The sequence below is a fragment of the Lonchura striata genome, chromosome Z, assembly GCF_046129695.1.
Source record: "Lonchura striata isolate bLonStr1 chromosome Z, bLonStr1.mat, whole genome shotgun sequence".
Taxonomy (NCBI): domain Eukaryota; kingdom Metazoa; phylum Chordata; class Aves; order Passeriformes; family Estrildidae; genus Lonchura; species Lonchura striata.
The window spans coordinates 39,580,764-39,599,407 of NC_134642.1; the positions used below are offsets into that span (position 1 = coordinate 39,580,764).

Here is an 18,644-nt window from a genome sequence, read left to right on the forward strand (position 1 = left end):
TGGAGCAGCATAGGTTGAGGGGAAGCAGCTGGAGATGCAACAGATGGATGCTGAAGAAGCAGAATTTTGGTGAGTCTGAAGTGGGACATTGGGGCTGCTGCTCTACCTTCACCAAGAAGAAGGAGACCCCGTAGGTCTTGAGGGAACGGGCAAGTTTCACATAGCGAACTTTGGCTTCGATCTCACTCATGTTCCCACAGCTCTTGTGTGCCTGCAACAGCAAAGACAGAACATTGCACCAGCTCCACAGTCCTGCCTTGACACCATTGCACAGCCCTTCCGGGCTCTCCCCACCCCACCAGCATCCCCTGCACCAGCTCTGATCTCTGAGACCTCAGAAGCTGCCTTGTCTGCCCACCTACAGTTCCTGCTCCCATTTCTCACACACCAGACTGGTGTGTGCTGCCTGCTCAGATAGGAGTGCCCCAACTTTTAGTGAGGAGGAATAAAAAGTCCAGATCTCAACCTCCCCACTGCACATACCATGAAGATCTTGCGTTCTCCTTTCTGCTTGATGTACTCCTTGGGCAGGAAATCCTTGAGCCTGCCAACAGACAGCCAAGTGAGTTGCTAGCAGCAGAGCCCAAAGCCAGTTTCTGTCTTCGACTATGAACAAGTCCAACCCAAAGCCACAGACAAGCCCCTGCCAGGGCAAAAGCTGAAGTTTTTGGAAGCAGTGACAATGTGGGAGAGATTACTACAGCTATGAAAGCTGTCCTTGGAATTGCCCAAGTTAAGAGTGGGGTAAAGGTGCTGCTAATGCAGCCCTTTGTGTGGCATCAAGGCAGGCCAGGGGGTGGGCTAGGGCCATCCCCACAGCAGCTGACTGCATGTCCCTATAGGCCTGCCAGAGGGAGCAGGATGGGGGGCTGGCACCCCTCATAGCTGGTGTGAATCCCTAACTGTGGGAATTAGAGGGGTTGCACCAGAGGCACCCAAACCCCCAGAGCCCCACAAGGCACTGTGGCACTGGTTGCTGCCAAGCTGCCTCAGTGGCCTCAAGACAAGCCCAGGAGCTCCTCTGGACACTTACTCCAGAAAGCCCGGCTTGTGCTTCTGCTCGTTGTATGGCCCAAACTGGATCTGACACTGGTGACCAGCAAACTCACAGGCTTTGTCAAATGAGACAGGGTGGGAACCATTCAGAATGTCGTCACGAGCCTGTTTGGGAACAGAAGACACCATCGTGGGCTGGGCAGCCATGCAGCCATGTCACTGTTCTCCTCCATATCAAGCATGAGATGTTTTACAGACTTAGAAGTGGCTCTGAAAAACAGGAGTATGTAGGACCAGGCTGTTCTCTACACACATCAAGCCTGGGAGAGGAACAGCAACAGGATTTCAGGATGTTCCTAGCAGACAGAACTGACATGGATTTCCTGGGGAGCTCTGGAGTATACAGAGGACAGGGCTGGCATTGTCAGTGTTGGCGCTTACCCAGGACATAACTGGGTATCCCAAAGTACCTCCCCATCATGGCTCCTGACAAAACCTTCAGTCATCAGCCTTGTCAGGGGCTGGGAGGAGGCAGTGGAACCAGGTGCTCTGGGAAGCTGTACCTGCACGTAGAGCAGGTTGAGCTGCACAGGATCTCTAGAGTCCACGTTCTGATCAGAATAGAAGAACTTGCGCCGCAGCAGTAGCGTTTCATTGTCATCGATGCCTTGTTCACGCAGGGTCCGGCCATGATCCAGCCAGTTCACTGCAGACAATGCCAGGGTGTGAGCAGGGACAGGGACCAAGACACAGCTGGTCCCAGCCCTGGGGCTGCTTAAGCCAAGTGGGGCTGCTTAAGCTGAGTGAGAAATTGATGTCTGCCTTATGCATCCCAGCTCTCACCTGTATGCCCTGGGCCCCCAGGCAGGAGATATTCTATGAAGTGTGGACACATGTTCTTTCATCCATACGTTTCTCTCCACACCCTCTTCCCCTCACAGGGGTCCTGCTCCCCTCCCAGAAGGCTGACCCCATTCCCAGCACATCCAGGCACCTACACTCATCATCTGTGTGCAATTTCTGCTTGAGCTTTTCCATCTTCTTCTCATCTCGCAGCAAAGTCTTGTCCTTCTTGAGAGTGCCAGTAACCTCTTCCTTCTTCTCTTCCATGATCTCCCGTACAAGTGAATACTCATCATAGTTGGTGATGCCTGCAGGACAGCAGAGAACCAAACTCAGAAGGACTGTTCTGTCAAATACAGAGCATAGATCAACACAGGGGTGCAGAGCAGTGTCCCCTCCCTAGAGTCACACACCCATCAGATATCCCTGCTGCCAGGCCATCTGCCACAGAGCTGCTGCTTCTCCCCCAGAAGCCTGTCAGATTCTGCCATTCTCTCCCCACCTCCCTTCTTCCCCCCTGTCGTGGTCCTCTCCTCACCAATCCGGGCACATATTGTCATGAGCATGTCCGTGACAGTTTTGGAGTCGTCCACCATCACTGTTTTCACTGTCCCATCCAGCATGCGGATCTTCAGGGGTCGTTGCTTCTTCTTATACTCCATGGTATCCTGCAGGCACAGCAGAGCACAGCTACCAGCAGTGGCACCAGTGCAGGGCACTCACATCCCACCGTTAGGCCAACAGCTCCCCCCTGCCTGGTGCAATACTGGGGGTGACAGAGCATGCTGCAGGGCACACTGCAAGGCAGCACAGCAGGCACCCACACTACCTCCATGCTGTGAGCGAGACATCCAACCACGGAGTGAAGGATGCAGCTGGAAGGATGTGGGAAGGATACATACCCCATTGCGAAGCATGTAGTAGTCCAGAGCCTTCCCAGCCTCCAGCCAGATTCCTTTCTTTGGGTCTTCATCCGAGAGGAAGAGCCCAAAATCATTGGCTGAAAAACAGGTACAGTCTCTGACAGGGTAGTCCTGAGCAGCAAAGGGCCACCATAATGCCACACTGTGCCCAGGGATATGCACTGGTGCAGTCCAGTGTGTGAAGCACAGAAGCCCTGTGAAGGCTGGAGCCCAAACCTAATGACAAACAAACAAAGCTGGCATGCAAGCTCTGAGGTTTTATCACAGTTATCTAACGAAAGAATCATCTGCAGCATGTCTACACAACATTGAACTTTGAACTGACAGAGACAACAGAAGGAAGAGCTTGCAGTTGTGGCTGATAGCTCTCTGAAGTCTTCAGTGCAATGTGTAGTAATAGTGAAATTAAGATAGTAAAATGCTGGGGATAGCCAGGAAGGGTGCTGGGAGCTGATCCATAAAATCTAGGCAATCCACACTTTGGTGGCAGGGTCTGCATCTCCTCAGGACACAGTACAGTTTGAAAAGATACAGAAAGACAGCTTGAATGATGGAACCTTGGTGTGCGGACTAGAGGACGTGGGACTCACTTTTTTTCAGAAAAGGAGGCTGAACAAGGACAGGCTCAAGGCTTACAAAGTCTCAGAGGTGGTGAGTAAATATCATTGACCAAATCCTGCTCCCTCAGGATGGAGTACTTGGTAAAAGGGCTGCGGCTGGAGCCTGGGCAGTGGCTCCCCAGCTTAGACCCACAAGGACAGGCCTATTTTTATGTAGCAAGAGGCCAGGACCACGCCTGGCTTTGCCCTGGAAAGGTCCTTCTCCACCTCTGCAACAATCCTGTGCCGCAGGCTGTCTTGGTTGGCTGTTTATAACTCGTCATCTTGCTGGCAGCTATCTTTGGGGAGGGACAAATTCCTGAGCCGCCCTGTGCCTGCCTGCCTAGTGCTGCTGTTAGGATTCTACTAAACAGAGAGCAGAAAAATTATGAAAGCTTGCCATTTTATTTTTGAAGTAAAAATAGAACAACAAAAAACCAAATTGTTTTCAAAGCAAATTCCAAGAGGATAAATCCAAAGCACTGAAAACTGAGCAGCTTGCCCCAGATCCATGGGCTGGGTGGGGAGAGGCACTTCCTGAGACAGAGCAAAAGCAGAGCTGGAAACTTACACTGAAGCTCCCCAGCCCAAAGGTGACAAAAAAACAGGGCAGTTCAAAAAAGGTGCCCAAGTGCCTGTGTGTAAGGAGAGCAAAGAGAAGTAAAAGCTGCAAGGAACACACAGGAAAAGAAAGGCTGTGAGCAACTGAAAAGGAACGCAGGAATAAGAAGTTCCCTTTAAGGCCTTCCCCTTGCTGCTTTTTTTATAAACAGGCTGGCTCACACCCAGGAGCAGGAAATGCAATGCTCCTTCCAACACCACTATAGCCCTGCATATCCAAAGACATCCAGTCCCTTGCTGAAGCTGAAAGCCATAGTCTGTTGGACTGCTGACCAGCCGGGCATGGTGTGAGAAGGCATTTCCTTTCAACCTCAAGGAATGTGCTGCTTCCAGATTTCGCTGCACTCCCCCTCCTCTTCCCACGACTCTTGACCTCCACTTTGCTGTCTCTCTTCCATGGCACAGCAGCTTTTGGGGGTTGCAGGGACTCAGGAGAGCCCCTGAGACAGCATCCCAGAGCTCCAACCCCCCATCCATGATGGGGACAGGCCACACGCACATGGGTGTGAGTCACATAATGAGCTCATGAGCCATAGGCTAAATTGTGAGCCTAGGGGCAGCAAGAAAATACTCAAGCTGAGGCAGCCTAGATAGGTAATGGAGCTCCAGCACGGGTCTGACAGAGAGCTGCCAGTGGGAGACAGACCCAGTGGAGATTATATATATCTCAAAAAAGGAAAAATTAACTCAAATTGTTTATTAATGATTGCTATGACCACTGCAACTGTTTAAACCCACATAGCCCAAGCTATGCATGTAAGTAGGACAGAAGAGCAGAGACAGAAGGGGCAACAGACTCAAATTGCTTAAAGAATTATTTTACTTCCAAATGTGGTTTCCTAACTTTTAAACACACAAACGTTTTTCTGGGGTGTTGAGGAGGGAGTCTGAGAAACTCAGATCCTCACATCAACTGGGCAAGAGGACTTGGACCCTGCTCCCCCCACCCAGCCACTTCTCTGGGAGAGTGCCAGAGAAGGACAGAAAAGAAAACGGAGACAAGTGAAATGCCAGGAGCTAAGCCAAGGCAGCCCTGGCATGGTAGCCAGTCCCACCATGGACTTACACTGTCCTATCTGTGCCTCAGGCACCCGTTCACGGATCATCCGGCAGGCATCGTACACCATGGTGGATGGCTCAAACTGCATCGTCTTCACCACATTGCCGATGCTGATCTTCAGCGACAGGGCAACCATGGTGGCGGCTGGGCTGTCCCCACTCCTGCGTCACCTGCCGGAGGAGATAGACAGGTGAGCTCTGACTGCTGACCCCACCACTGTGGAGTGAGCTTGCTCCCTCCTCCTTCCACAGCACCTGAAACCCAGGATTCAGGTTCCAGTGGTAAGCAAAAGGCTGCAGCCCTGTGCTGGCGAGCCTGTGAGAGGGTTGAGAGGGTCCCCTTCCAGATCCCCTGGTTCCCCTGAGAGGTGTCCTCAGGTCCCCTTCCAGACCCTCGGACTTGAGACCAGCACTGGGACCCCTACCTCCTTGTCCTAAGGTCCTAAAGCAAATTTTACTTGCCTGTGGGAATGACAGCAGCTGGTACCCAACAGAGATACTGCCAGGCAGAGGAAGTGAGCATGAGGGAGCACACTAGATAAGCTGGAAAAGCATGATGGAAGGGGTTATAATTAAACCTGCCATGACACAGAAGCCACAAGAGGAAAACCAAGTTTTGACCCAGAGCTGGCAGGGCCCTGCCCCAGCTATCTGGACTTCTCATGTCACCAGCAGAGAGTGCCGAGCTGGCAGCCTGAGCACAGAGGGACACGAAAGCCTGAAGCTGCACAGGGAGGCAAGGTAAGGGCACCAGGCATTGAATTCACACATGAAATGGAATTACCTGGGAAAAGCACCACCCACAACCAAGATGTCTTCATGAGATCAGGGTCTATGGCAGCAGATACCACACCAACCAAGACAATGCACAGGAGGGCAAGGGACCACCTGTGACAGGTCTCACTGCATGGGCATACAAGAGCCACACCATGCCATCTGTGAAAGGACTCAAGCAGGGTCCAGCTGGAAGGATCAGCTTCATTTAATAGAATCATAGAATCATCAGGGTTGGAAGAGCACCCAGCCTAACCACCCATGTAGCACTACCACATTAACCCCTAAATCACTAGATCATATCACCCAATACCAGATCCAGATGCCTCTTAAACACCTCCAGGGATGGTGACTCCACCACCTCCCTGAGCAACTTATTCCAATGCCTCATCACCTTAACAGTGATTTTTTTTTTTTTCCAATGGCTAATCTGTCTCAACTTAAGGCTATTTCCTCTTGTCCTCTCACTGCAGGCAAGGCAGAAGAGACTGGCCCTCATCCCACTACAATCTCCTTTCAGGTAGTTGCAGAGTTCAGGCTTAAAGGACTGCATAGAGCAGCTTCAGAGCAAGCACCCCTCAACAGAGCTCCAGAACACCAGCTTTAATAGCACCTAATCAGAACTGCAATATCTGTATTGTAGAGTAAAAGCTGAAAGAAGTAACAGAAATAAAAGGAGGTCGTACATAAATGCCCCACTTGCCTGATGCAGCTTGCAAGAGCCCTTCCCTCCAGATCTACCCACTGTGAAACAGCTTTCAGTGCTTTCCCAGGTTGCCAAATGCCTCGGGGTCCCTCCTAAGTCCTTTGCTCCTGCCCCGCTGCTCCATGCCCTTCTCAGAATTCCCTGTCTCTGTCTGGCCCCAACCCCATGCTCTCCAGCAGTGATATGCCTTTTCCACTCCCTGAGAGCCTGCTCATGCAGAGCAAGTCCCGTTCTGCTGATCCAGGTTGCCTTGTCCTTAAACTCCAGTGATGGGAGGATGCAAGAGCACTGGTGGGATGCACATCTGCTTATTCTCTTTTAGATTCATTTGCTCCTACCAGACTTCCTATTATGGCTGTCGGGGAAAGCTGATCTTGCATACTCAGCCTGGCCTGGGAAGGTTCTTGGGTAAAATGTGCTGGCAGCCTTCCTTGCAGTGCAGCAGCACTTGGTGACTGTGTGCATCCCTGCCCGGCACTGCCAGCTCCAGTCCCCTTGGGAGGGGTACACCAGCAGCAGTCTTCTCTCACAGACCTGAGCAGCCTAGGGGCAGGATCTCTGTCCAGTTTTGGCCAGGAGCAAGTCAGAGGGCAAGGAGCCCTGCTCCTGCAGAGCCATAGAGCCACGCTGGTGGTGCAGGGTGGGAGACAGGGACCAAGGAGTGTGCCGCCTCCGCCAGCACATGGAGCGGCTCCAGCTCTGCATTCCTGAGCTGTTCTGCAATGTTTCTGCGGAGGCCCGTGGCCCCCACTGTCTCCACTGCTGAGGAATGAAATGCACTTCAGCTCTGGAGCGAGGGAGCCCATCGGCAGAGGGAAGGATGTGGCACAGGCACCCGCCCGTGCCATTGCCATCTATCCGGAAGCACTAGCAAAGCCGTGGAGTTGAACAAACAAGGAACACCCTGTCATGGAAAGGGTTTTCCAAGTATTTTATATGCAGGGCGGGCTGCTGCGGTCACCAGGCCAACTTCTCTACATCTAAAAATATTCTCAAGTTAAGCATAAAGCTGCTTTCCATCCCTCTGCAGGAAAAGGAGAATATGCCACTGAGAAGACAAGGTCAGAGACCATGGAGGAAGGAGTGCAGGATGTCGGACAGTAGAGAGGAACTGAGAGGAGCCAGGACATCTGCCACTAGTTCTGCACCCTCCTCTTGCCCTCACAAAGCCACCCAAAACTAGGCACTGCACCAGAGGCACCCCTTAGCACACCCTTCACAGGGGTCACTGTGCTTCCCAAGACCCCACAAGAAGATGACTGCTTATGCCTTCCCACTCTCAAACACTTAAAAAAATTCGAGCTCAGCAGGGAAGATGCTGATGACATCAAGGAAAACCTCAGAGAAAAGGGAGACACTTCAATTTCCATATTCTATGGAAAAAGTTAAGGCTCTAGCAGCTGAACTTTGCTGACAGCACTGTCTAGAGCAGGAACATCCTCTGCTGCAAAAGGACACCTCCTTAAATTGGGGTGAGATTTGTCAGCAAAGCGCGGCAACTAATCACACAAGGTTTGCAAATCTGCTGCCTGATGTGAGGGCATCAATGAAGGGCTCAGCCCCTACAGATGTTTCCCCTCCACGAACCTTGCGGAGAGAGAAAAGCTGAACTAGATGTAACAAATGAGACAGCGTGGGAGCCTGGCACTGCAAACCAGAGTAAAAAGGACAGTGAAACTCAAACTGACCCCTAGAAAGAAGAAAAACAAAAAAATCCAAACAAACCAAATCTTGATGAACACGCACCAAATTTTTGCTGGCTCATCTCCAGAGAAAGCAAACCCATTCTCAGTCAAACCTATTCTCAATCATGTTGTCATTATGCAAAGTCAGATAAGGCACCGGAGCAGCCGGATTAACACACTTCTGCATTTTATAGCAAGTTGTGCGCAACCCTTTTTGAACCACAGGCACGCTTCTGAGCCAATCCCAAAATGCTGAGGGGGAGGGGTTAACCTTGGTGGGGTCCCACCACTTCCCCAGGAGCTGCTGCGGCTTCCTCCATCTCACCCCACGCAAGGTGAGCAAAACCAAGACAGCGGTGGAGGCTCCAGGCTCTGCCTCAGAGCAGGGCCAGTGCAGGCAGGGCTGTGGGCAGACAGGACATGTGTGTCCCAAAGAACCGCGTCATTGCTGGGGACCACTGACAGTGAGTTTTTGGTCACACGATGGAATTACTGTATTTCTGTTGGATGACTTCACTGCTGAAGTAACAGTTACATTTGAAGGGTTTGCGTCTTAAAAGACAAAAAAAATTAAGCAAAATTCAACTGTGGACAGCTGGAACACTTGTGATGAGTTTCCAGAACAAGCTGCAAATCTTCAGATGCAACAGTTCTGCCATTTTTATTACGTTCTCTCTTAAGGGATACTTTGAAAGAGGTTTTGGAATGGGGTTTGGTTTTTCCTTCTTTTATGGTAATACCAAATTTCACCTGGGAAAGGCCCCACTGCAGACCACCTCTGGACTAGGAGCTGGCTGCAGGAAGCTTCATCAGCTGCAAACCATCCCAGTGCTGGGGCTTTCCACAGGCACAGCCCAGCCAGTACAGCCACTGGCACAGCTAGGAAGATACCAGGCCACCAAAACGCAATGTCTGCAACAGTGGCTTGGCCAGCATGTAAACATCTGCACACCATCAACACCAAAAATTAAGCTGGTAAGAAGCCAGACTAGGCTCTAGCTGGGTTCTCCTGTGTTCTCCGGTGCAGGACCAGTATACACAGCCACAGCAGGCAGAGGTAGGCAGAGCTCAGCCCTGCACCAATGGGAAGACTGAGCCAGCAGCCCCAGCTGGTTTAGTGTCACACGCTGCTGAGACCGTTCAACCCAGTTCCTCTTTCCCAGCTGCATGTCCACGTCAGATGGGAGGACAGTTTCTTCCAGCTGAGGCTGAGCTTGCTCCTGGGGAGCATGAGTGGCTGTCAAGGCCAGACACTGCACCCCCATGACCACTCCGCTGTTAGCCATGGCTAGGACAGGCGCATCCTCTCACTCCTTCAGGGAGAGCAGCCCTGTTCTGCATGGGAAATGGGCAGGGGCCAAACAGCTGGGCTGGAGGATCGCAGCCGCAGCCTGCCTGCCTGCTCACATGCACTGAGCTGAAGCAGCTCCAGCTATTGTCTGCCAATGTTTCACACACATCTCACATCCTGTCTGCTCCTGCTGGGCATCGCTTGACCTCCAAAGGAATGGAGCACAAATCATGGCACCTCTAGACTGCCCATGATGAAGGCAGGCATGGTGGGACCCCAGCTGCAGCCTCTCCTGCATCCTTAGCAAGCTGGCCCTCTAGCACAGGACTCCAAGAGCAGGAGTTGAGTTGCAGTGGATGCTGTCATGACCTCTGGAAAGCACTAAGTGCCCTGATCCAAGCACCCATGCTTCCCACAACAAGCAACTTGCCCAGCACTGTGCTGCTGGACAGGCAGAAAGGTGAAAGAAAGAAGAGAGCATGGCTGCATTTTTGGGTCATTTGCTGGTCAGCAGCCAGCAAAGCTCAGTTCTGAAAAGAAGGGCACCCCACAGGCCTCTTTTCATTTTCCTCAGCCTTCCCACTCCCCCTTCCCTAAATCTAATAGGATATGTCACTTTGGGGAGCATCAAATTCCTGCCACTGCCATTCAGCAAGGAAACTGATGCTTGGGTGGTACTTCCCATGCACCATCACAGATTCACTCAGCACTTGGGCGGTTTCACCCTATGATCCAGGGAAAGGCAGGTGGTCTGGAGCTTTTATTAGGCAGCTCACAGGTTTTGCAAAACTAAAGATCCCAAAAATATGCGCCCTTCCCTTCTCAGCAGCAAGGCACAGAGAGAGAAGGGAGTAAACAATTATCGCTACCAAATATGGGTCTAACAGGCAGCGATGAAGACACGGCAAAAGCATGTAGACATCCTGCCGGCAGATTCAAAGGGATGGGGAGCTTGCAGGGGCTCGGGCAGGATCCGGCAGGGAACAGGCAGAAGATGGGGCAGCGTTTCTCCCTGCTTGGTTAGTTGTCTCAGCCGGGATATGGTGGGGACCCAAGCCTTCCCCGATTAGGGCCAGTCCCACCCTGCATGGGAACCACCCCAGCGCCCCATCCTGGGGCCTATAGCCAGCTGTGTGTCCTAGTGAGAACTGTTCGGGTGACGTCCCTGGCTTCGGTGTGGTCACGGGAAGCCCTGGTGTCCCCACCCAAAACCACGCAGCAGGACACGGACACCCTTGCCACGCGCTTTTCCCCACGTCCCCGGCAGGGTGGGCGGGATGCCCCGGGAAAAGCCGCGCCTGGCCTACGCGGACTGTTGGCCACGGCCAGGCTTGTCCAGCTCGGTCCCCAGAGACCCCCGAGGTGGGGATGCTGGCCCGGGCCTCGCCACGGTGGACTCCAGGCCAGAGCCTGCTGAAGCAGGGCAAGTACAAGGCCGGGATAACGTGGCCGGGGATAACGTGGCCGCGCCAGCCCATGTTACCCCGGAGCCTCCGGCGGGTGTCGGTGCTCCGGCGGCGCCGGTGCCAGGGGCGATCTGGGCATGCCCCAAAGTCTGAGCGAACCCCGGAAGCCCTCGGGTCACCGCAGCCCCACGGACAAACCCCGGTTGGAGCAGGGAAACCCCGGTAACCGGAAAGCTGCTTCCTCCCTACCTCCCCGCCACGTACCGGGGGGGTGCAGGGCAGGGTCCCCAGGACATCCGTTTCCGGCAGCCCCCCGAGACTCAGGGCCCTACCGGTCCGCAGGACCCCACTCCGCAGCCCCCAGCCCCCGGTTACCGGGACACCGAGTGTCCTCCGTCCCCGTACCTTTGCGCGGGCAGGAGCAGCGCGGCGGCCCCGCGTCGCTGAGGGGAGCTGAGCGGCCGGCACCGCCCGCTTCCCGCCCCCCCCACCCCGCCACGCGCATGCGCCAGAACGCGGCGCCGCGCTGCACGGTGCCTCGGCGCTGCGCTCCATCCGGACACCGCGCCACGGGCAATCCGCTCCCACGGACAGCGCTCTGTACCCGCACGACTCGGCCCGACGCCCCGGGGCTGGTCACGGTTCCGCGCCCGCGCAGCGTGGCCGTGCTCCACCTGCTGCTCACATCGCACTCCCGGGCGCCCGCCCGCCCCGGGACACCCCCGGGGCTCGGCATGACCCCGGACCCACCGCCCTCCCTTCAACCCGTCTCCCCCATTCCCTCCGCTCCCCTCTTTTCCCGCCCCGCCCCGCGCTCCCGCCGCCCGCGCGCGCTCCCGCCGGCCACGCGCCCCCCTCCTCCTAGCCAATAGGCGAGCGGTGCGTCAGCGCGGGAGGAGCCGGGGCGGCGCGCGCGGGGCCCGCCGGGACACTGGGTGGCGTCACCGCGGGGCGTTGGCAGCGGCGAGGCGGAGGTGAGGGGCGGCTGGGCGCGGGCTCGACCGGGGGTCGGGGCTCCGCTGCTCGGAGGTCCCGGCGGTCCGGGCAGCCGGGTCCGGCCCGCAGCCGGGGCTGAGACGGGCTGCTTGGTTCTCCTCGGGTGGATGTGCCCGCCCCTGCGCTCCGCTCGCCTTTCTGCCGCACCTGCTCCTCCTGTTCCCGTCCTGCCCGTGCTGCCTGCCCGGCGCACGCTCCCTGGGGGAAACCGTCTGTGGAAGCCATGGGCCCTGACATTGCCCGGATTTGCCCAGCTCCTCTTCCTCTTGTTGCTGAACTTTCTGCTGACAGCTCTCCCCTTAGTCAGCTGGCTCAGCAGTCCTGGCTGGGGACTGCGCTGGCCCTCTGGTTTTGGGAGGGGTTTCAGGTGGTTTTGGTGGTATTCTATTTTTTCTGGGTTTTTTTTTTTTTTTCAGACCGTGACACTTGACAGCTAGATGTGAAAGCTTAGCAGTGCTGATGGAGAGGTGCCATGGATGCCTGTGCTCTGACAGCCTGAGTGGTGCCTTGGCTCAGGCATCGCCCACAAGCCGGCCGGGCTGATCCCGCCGAGAGCCATGCGAGGCCGCATCTCCTCAGGGACCGAGGCTCCTGGGCCATGCCTTGTCAGGACATAACAGCAGCAGCCCGAGCTGGGACCAGGCCAAGCTAAAGCTGCCACAGCCACGCAGGTGCACAAGCCCCAGGGCAGTGTTTGGCTGCAGGTCCCTCACTGCCCTCCCCGTACCTGTGGCCGCCTCCAGCCGCTGAGCTCTGCTGCTCTCACGCCGCTGGGCCCTGACGTCCCTGGCAGCAGGGACAGCTCTCCAGGTCACTCCTCAGGGCAGAGAGATTCTTTACCAGTGTCTGATCTCTACAGTAAGGTAAGGAGCATTTTACTTTCAGCCTAAAGGTATACTGTGTGCTAGTGACCTTTATATATATCCATCTATTTATTTGTTTCATCCCCTTACTTATTACGAGTGTGTTAAACAGTACTGTGTTTGACAGCTGTCTGAATTGCTAAGTCATCATATAGGTCTGTCAAATCACTTATTAATTACCTTTCAATGATCACTTAATCACCATTTGATTGCCATTTAATTTTTGCTCAGTCATCGATTACTTAGAATTTGATCATGATTTAATCATTAACAGAATCCCTTTGGTTAAAACCTCAGCAAAGACTGTTCTTAATTTTCCTGGCACAGGAAGCTCTCGCTGCATACCAAGGGGTATGGCACCTTCAGGTTTCTGTGGAACAGCAGAATCTTGCCTGCTCTCCACACCATTAAGTCTGGGATTGTTTCATTTTTCCTGTCCTTTCTGCAGCTTTTATGCTCTGGGTGGAGCATGGCTCCTGTGGCTGGGTCCAAATAACCTTGTATTGTCACCATTGGTGCTATAATGGCAGAAGGAGATGTTACCTGGCTGGAGAAGTACTTGTGAACTGGCCATTCCTGCTGTTGACATTGCATGGGGATACTTCATAGGGTCTGAGGGACACCTTAAAGCAAGGCTGGTGTCTCCTGTTGTGTCTGTGCTCACTTTGGGTGTCCTGCTCAGATGTCATGCCCAGAGGAACTGGATGCCCTGGCAGATGTGGATCTGCTTGACTTTCTTCTGAAGGAGGATGCTCCCTGCCCTGAAATCCCAGGGGAGCAGAATGGTCTGCTGGAAGACTGGGGCCTGCCAATGCCTGAGGTGAGTTCTTTGTAAGGAATTGCTGCTGAGCTGAGGTTTAGGAGGTTTGTCTCCCTGCTGAGTAAAAGCTATTCCTCTGCAGCTCCTGGACAAGGAGATGGATGACTTCATCAGCTCACTGCTGAGCCCTTTAGAAGATGAACCAGACAGGCTCAGTTACTTGCCTGCCAACAATGACAGCAGCATTTCTGAGGATCAGCTTCTGTCCCATTGCCTCAATAGCAATTTTGCGAGCCGAGACATTGTGCACGTTGATCATAACTACTCCCTTCATCAAGAGTGGCCTACACTGGAAAGTGTGAGGTCTGACATGGCAGAAGGAGATGTTACCATTGAGCTAGGTGAGTGATGTTACGGACTCTTTGTGCCCTGGCTGCAGGCAGAAAAGAGAAAAGTAGTCCCATACTGGTTTGTTTTGGGGGTGTCAGGCAAAGATGGAGAGAGCCAAGATTAAAGGCTTTCTGCTGTTATAAAATTGCTATTTCATGCCACTCAAAGCTGGCTGGTCAGGTGCTGCCTCAGTGAGGCCCAGCATTTGACTCATCTTTCCTTCCCCAGGGGCATGGGTAGGTTTGGAAAGTACAAGTGAGGCACTGGAACAGAGCACCAGTTCCCCCGTTGCTGTTGCTGTGGAAGATGAACCCCAGCTTGTGCCTGGAGCCATTGTACAGGTACTGACTCCCATGCCTGTGGACCCCAGCCTTTGCTTCTCACATTTCTCCTTCTCTTCTGACTTGGCTCCTGTGAGGGGTATCTCTGAGGGAAAGCATGACATTACTTTGGAAGAGCTGATTCCAGTTCTGTGTGTTTGCTATGTGCCCTTGCTGGCGGATGGACTCCCTGTAGTATGCATTCTCAGTAGGCTTATTTTTGCTGTTTTCTAGTCTGACTTCCCAGAGCTGGTCCTGACAGAGGAGGAGAAGCAGCTCCTGGAGAAAGAAGGTGTTACATTACCAACCTGTCTGCCACTGACCAAAGTGAGTCCTCACTAGAACCATGCAGACCACTCTTAATGTATCAGGTATCGTAGGGGTTTGAAACTGCAGGACAGTGCCTTGATGAGAATATGTTGTCCAGATGCTGCATTCCAGGCAGTGTTCATCTGGGCTCAGTGTCCTTTTCCTTCTTTCGAGTCCAGGGCATTGTCCATGTGCACAGCAGCTTCTGGCTGCTGTCAGTCTCCAGACTTGTGGCTGTTTGCAGGAGGCAATTACACCACGAGTGCCTGCAGCTATTTTTTCCTGCTTGCCTAGTGGCTTGTGGTCTGTGTGCTTTTCATTTTCCTTAGGTACGCCTTACTTTTGCTGAGTCACGGAAGCTGCTGGCTGCACCAGCAAGGCCAGGGTTTGCCTTGCAGTTTATTCACTGGTGTACGAAGGACAGAGGACACAAGCACTAGGGCTGAGGATTGATATGTGAGCGCAGTCTGAGAGGGTGGGATTGCCAACACCCTGGGATTGCTGTTAATGAGGTGAACCTTGCAGGCTGAGGAGCGAGTTCTGAGGAAAGTGCGTCGTAAGATTCGGAACAAGCAGGCAGCTCAGGATAGTCGTCGCCGGAGGAAGATCTATGTGGATGGCCTAGAAAACAGGTATGGTCACACAGGAGTGTCACCAATACTGAGGGGACCCGTATGTTCTTTTAAGGGATCCTTGGCAGAATGATGATGGCCCTTAATTGTCATTTCAATCAGAACTTCATTTTCCTATCATGTTATGATTAATATAGCAGAGGATTTGTGATTACAGTGGCACAGTTTTTCTACAAGCAGAATCAATGTAGTACACTCTATAAGCAGTGTAATACAGGATCTATCGTGCAACTTAACAATTTCTAATCACCTGCATTCTAATACATCTTAAGTTACAATTTCTAGTCACCTGAGCCCTCTGCAGATTGGATCAGATCTTAATAGATGGTTCTGTGTATTAATATAATGCTCATAACATAGATTCAAAAATGATACAAATAATTCAAGTCTCTCCCTCAGTCATGGGAGGAAGCAGGCAATGGTAGATGTGTCCCTGAGCAGAGGGATCCTGAGCTGTCCAGCAGAAATTTTACTCCCAAGGTGCCCTTAGGACTTTCTAATTGATTCTGTAGACAGTGTGCTCTGTGTTGTACTTCCCTGCTCTGTGATATAGCTGTCAGCAACACAGAGCTGGCTCTGTGCCAGCGACCTTCAAGACTGGTAAGAGGAAGGACTGGTGCCCAGGAGCTTTCAGGCTGGCAGAGAGAGGAAGAAGAAATCTGTTTGTTTTGGTACTTGGTGTACAGGACCTTCAGTGGCAGATTACAAGGGGAAGGGAATGAATACATGACTTGGTGGGTCACAGAATTGCTGCTCCTCTCATGCATGGCCTTAGTTGTACTGACCACAGTGCCAGGTCCAGGATCAGGGGGTGCCTGTCACAAGCTGCTGTGCTGTTCAGTTGCTGGGCTTCTGTCACCCTGAGCAAAAAGTGAGGCTGGCCCTGTGGGGCAAGAGCTCCCTGCAGAGGGTTCAGAACACCAGGGTGAAGCCTGTCTGGTGCTCTTGTGCTTGGAGATGGTCCAGATTTTGCTCTGGTCAAGCCCAGTAGCTGACCTGCCAGGACAAATGTGTTTTCCAGATCAGGCTAGTTAGTAATGCAGCCTGATGTCATGGATATTCAGGGCTGGTGTGCTGCTAGGAGTGGGCATCCATAGGGGTTAATCAACTGCTTCTCTGCAGGACTGGCAGGGCTTCATTCCTCCCCATATATGGTGTGAGGTGGTGCTCTCTGGGCTTTGCTGCACATGATACCAGGTGGACCCCAGGACCAATTCTGTCTGCCCCAGCCACCCAGATGTGGTGACTGATGCAAAGTCTCCACTGCTGACCAACAAAATCTCTCTGTTTTTCCCCTGTGCCTCATCTTTCCTGGGAAGGGTGGCAGCCTGCACAGCTGAAAACCATGAACTGGAGAAGAAGGTGCAGCAACTGCAGAAGCAGAACATGTGAGTATGTCTTGTTGGGTTTGGCAGGAGAAGTTGTGGGGAAGGCTGTTCCTGTTCTCACAACTGTGGCCTGTCCCTGGCTGCAGAGGGTGGAAGGAAGCAGCTGTAGGTCCTCCTGCTGTGCTAACCTGCATTTCCTGCTCTACTGCAGGTCACTGCTCAGGCAGTTGCAGAAATTGCAGGCCTTTGTGAGACGGTCCACCCCCAAATCTACCAGAAGAAAAACGTGCACCATGGTAAGTGGCTTCAGCCCCAGTGTCTGTGGAGGTCTCTGCTGTCCTCAGAAGTTTGGGAGAGAGGCATTTGTTGCATTTAGTGATGCCTGTCCATTTCTTTTACTGATACTGTGCTGATATTTCTGTTTCCAGATTGTGGTTCTGTCCTTCTGCCTTGTTCTGTCCCCCAGCATCCGCTTGCCCGGGAGCGTAGAGCCACAGCAGGAGCTCAAGGGTGAGTGCCCAGGTTATGGCTGAGATGCCCAGACTGGGGCTGAGGTGTGGCTCCAGGTGAAGTGCTACCCTTCAGAGCACAGCACAACCTGAGACATCCTGAACTCTGGGGTGCTTCCAACTGAGCATCCCCTTGCCTGGGGTGACCACTAGGTTTGTCTTGCTGTCTTGCCCAGCTCTGGACTCTTCCTCAGCCCTGTTGGAGAGGCCTCCCTGAAAGCAGGGCCCTGTGCCAGGGGCGGTGCAAGGACAGGAGGGTTCCGGTCCCTCTTGGAGCACAAACTCTGCTTGTGCATTACAGCTGTGCAGCATCCTCTCTCCGCCTTCCCTGGGAAGAGGAAGTCCTGGTTAAACAGTTTGTCCTCTCTCCTGGGCTCTGTGGTGGCTCCATGCTCAGCACAGGAGGGTGGGAGGCTGGAAATGACAGGGCTGGCTCTACCTCTCTTACAGTGCTGTCACGGCAGATCCGCGAGTTTCCAAACCAGGGAGCACCTGATGTGCAGCATGACACTGAGCTGGAGGGCTTCAGCCCAGAGCCTGGAGACCCCTTGCTGTCGGGCAACCTCAGTCAGTCATGGGAAGAGGGGCAGAGTCCACTTAACTCCAGTCCCAGATCTTTCAACAGCAACTCATCCTCTGACCCTCCAGCAGCAGCAAGCTCCAAGCTGGGCCCACCCCAGAGTGACCCTTTGCCAGCAGCAGTGCTGGTGCCGTGGAAATCCAAGGGTCAGGAGTGGGTAGAACACCCTGACAGAGTTCTCATCCAGCAGCACCATGCCAATGAGATGTGACCAGTGCTGCATCCTGCTCCTTGGGATGATACTGGCCATCCCGTGGAGCAGGGACAGAGCTGCACTAACAGATTATCTATCCAAGCAGTTCCTTCTGAATACTCTCCTCATTGCCAGCAACACAGAGGAGGAATCGATCTGACATTTTTTATCAGACTCCATCTGAGATGGGACAGGAAATTCTGAGAACTTCAGTACGGCTGCTGATGTGGCTTGCAGCCCAGGTTGCACACAGTGGCTTGTGGGGATGGGCTGTGGCAGGGAGGGTGGACACAGTTGGACTGAGGTGCTACTACTTGGTCTGACTGGATGCAGCTGGCAGTAGAAGCTGCTGTCCTGCTTCTTCACTGCCCAGCTGAAGATGAACAGGCACTTCTTAGTCTGTGTTGTGGCCCCAAACATATGTTCCATGTAACTGCCCCTTAATTCTGCAGTGCTGCCTGATATTTAGGTGTAAGGTAGCAATTTGACCTTCAGTGCTCTCACAGGAGTAGTCCTGCCTGCTTCTGCGACAGACCTGGCGTGTCACCTGTTCCTGTGGCTATGGCCACAGCTCCCAGCCTGGCTAGAAAAGATAATGTGGAGTACTTCCTGAGCCATGTGTGCTGTTTGCCTACTGTAAGGGCTGAGCCTTTCATCTCCTGCAGGTTTTTGGGCTTCGGGGAGCAGGCATGCCTTGAGCCAGACTGCTGAGGCGGCATGAGAGCAGCAGAGCTGCTTGCTCTTCTGAAGGCTTTCCTGGCCACAGGACAATTTCAAAGCCGTGTCCTTGTGTGCCCAAGCCTTGCTGTGCTGGCTGGTGATGCAGTCAATGGTTCTGGGCTGAACAGAAACACTTTGAGC

At 53.5% G+C, this 18,644-nt stretch overlaps 2 protein-coding genes across 2 annotated transcripts in view; one reads left to right on the forward strand and one right to left on the reverse strand.

The window, feature by feature from the left end:
- TLN1 (talin 1) overlaps positions 1–11,387 on the reverse strand; it is a 35,338-nt gene extending 23,951 nt beyond the window's left edge. The window contains exons 1-9 of the mRNA XM_021554728.2: positions 11,309–11,387; positions 5,049–5,212; positions 2,742–2,839; positions 2,378–2,507; positions 1,995–2,147; positions 1,560–1,702; positions 1,034–1,161; positions 484–544; positions 107–211 (exon numbers count right to left, since the gene is read on the reverse strand). Of these exons, the coding sequence (XP_021410403.1) occupies positions 107–211; positions 484–544; positions 1,034–1,161; positions 1,560–1,702; positions 1,995–2,147; positions 2,378–2,507; positions 2,742–2,839; positions 5,049–5,178 (948 nt within the window). The 5' untranslated portion in view covers positions 5,179–5,212; positions 11,309–11,387. The remainder of the gene's footprint in view (positions 1–106; positions 212–483; positions 545–1,033; positions 1,162–1,559; positions 1,703–1,994; positions 2,148–2,377; positions 2,508–2,741; positions 2,840–5,048; positions 5,213–11,308) is intronic.
- Positions 11,388–12,351: 964 nt separating this feature from the next.
- On the forward strand, positions 12,352–17,907 carry CREB3 (cAMP responsive element binding protein 3). Its single transcript, XM_021554641.2, has 10 exons — positions 12,352–12,762; positions 13,445–13,582; positions 13,665–13,923; positions 14,141–14,253; positions 14,467–14,559; positions 15,067–15,173; positions 16,493–16,561; positions 16,713–16,797; positions 16,930–17,011; positions 17,461–17,907. Exons 2-10 carry the CDS (start codon positions 13,445–13,447, stop codon positions 17,799–17,801), a joined length of 1,287 nt encoding a protein of 428 aa, XP_021410316.2. The 5' UTR covers positions 12,352–12,762; the 3' UTR covers positions 17,802–17,907.
- The last annotated feature ends 737 nt before the right edge of the window (positions 17,908–18,644 follow it).

Bases quoted from the DNA above. Each gene is read 5' to 3' on its own strand.
- CREB3 (XM_021554641.2), top strand. From the start codon at position 13,445: ATGTCATGCCCAGAGGAACTGGATGCCCTGGCAGATGTGGATCTGCTT. The intron at 15,174-16,492 runs GTATGGTCACAC...TTTCCTGGGAAG, and splicing joins GTGGATGGCCTAGAAAACAG to GGTGGCAGCCTGCACAGCTG. The intron at 16,562-16,712 runs GTGAGTATGTCT...GCTCTACTGCAG, and splicing joins CAACTGCAGAAGCAGAACAT to GTCACTGCTCAGGCAGTTGC.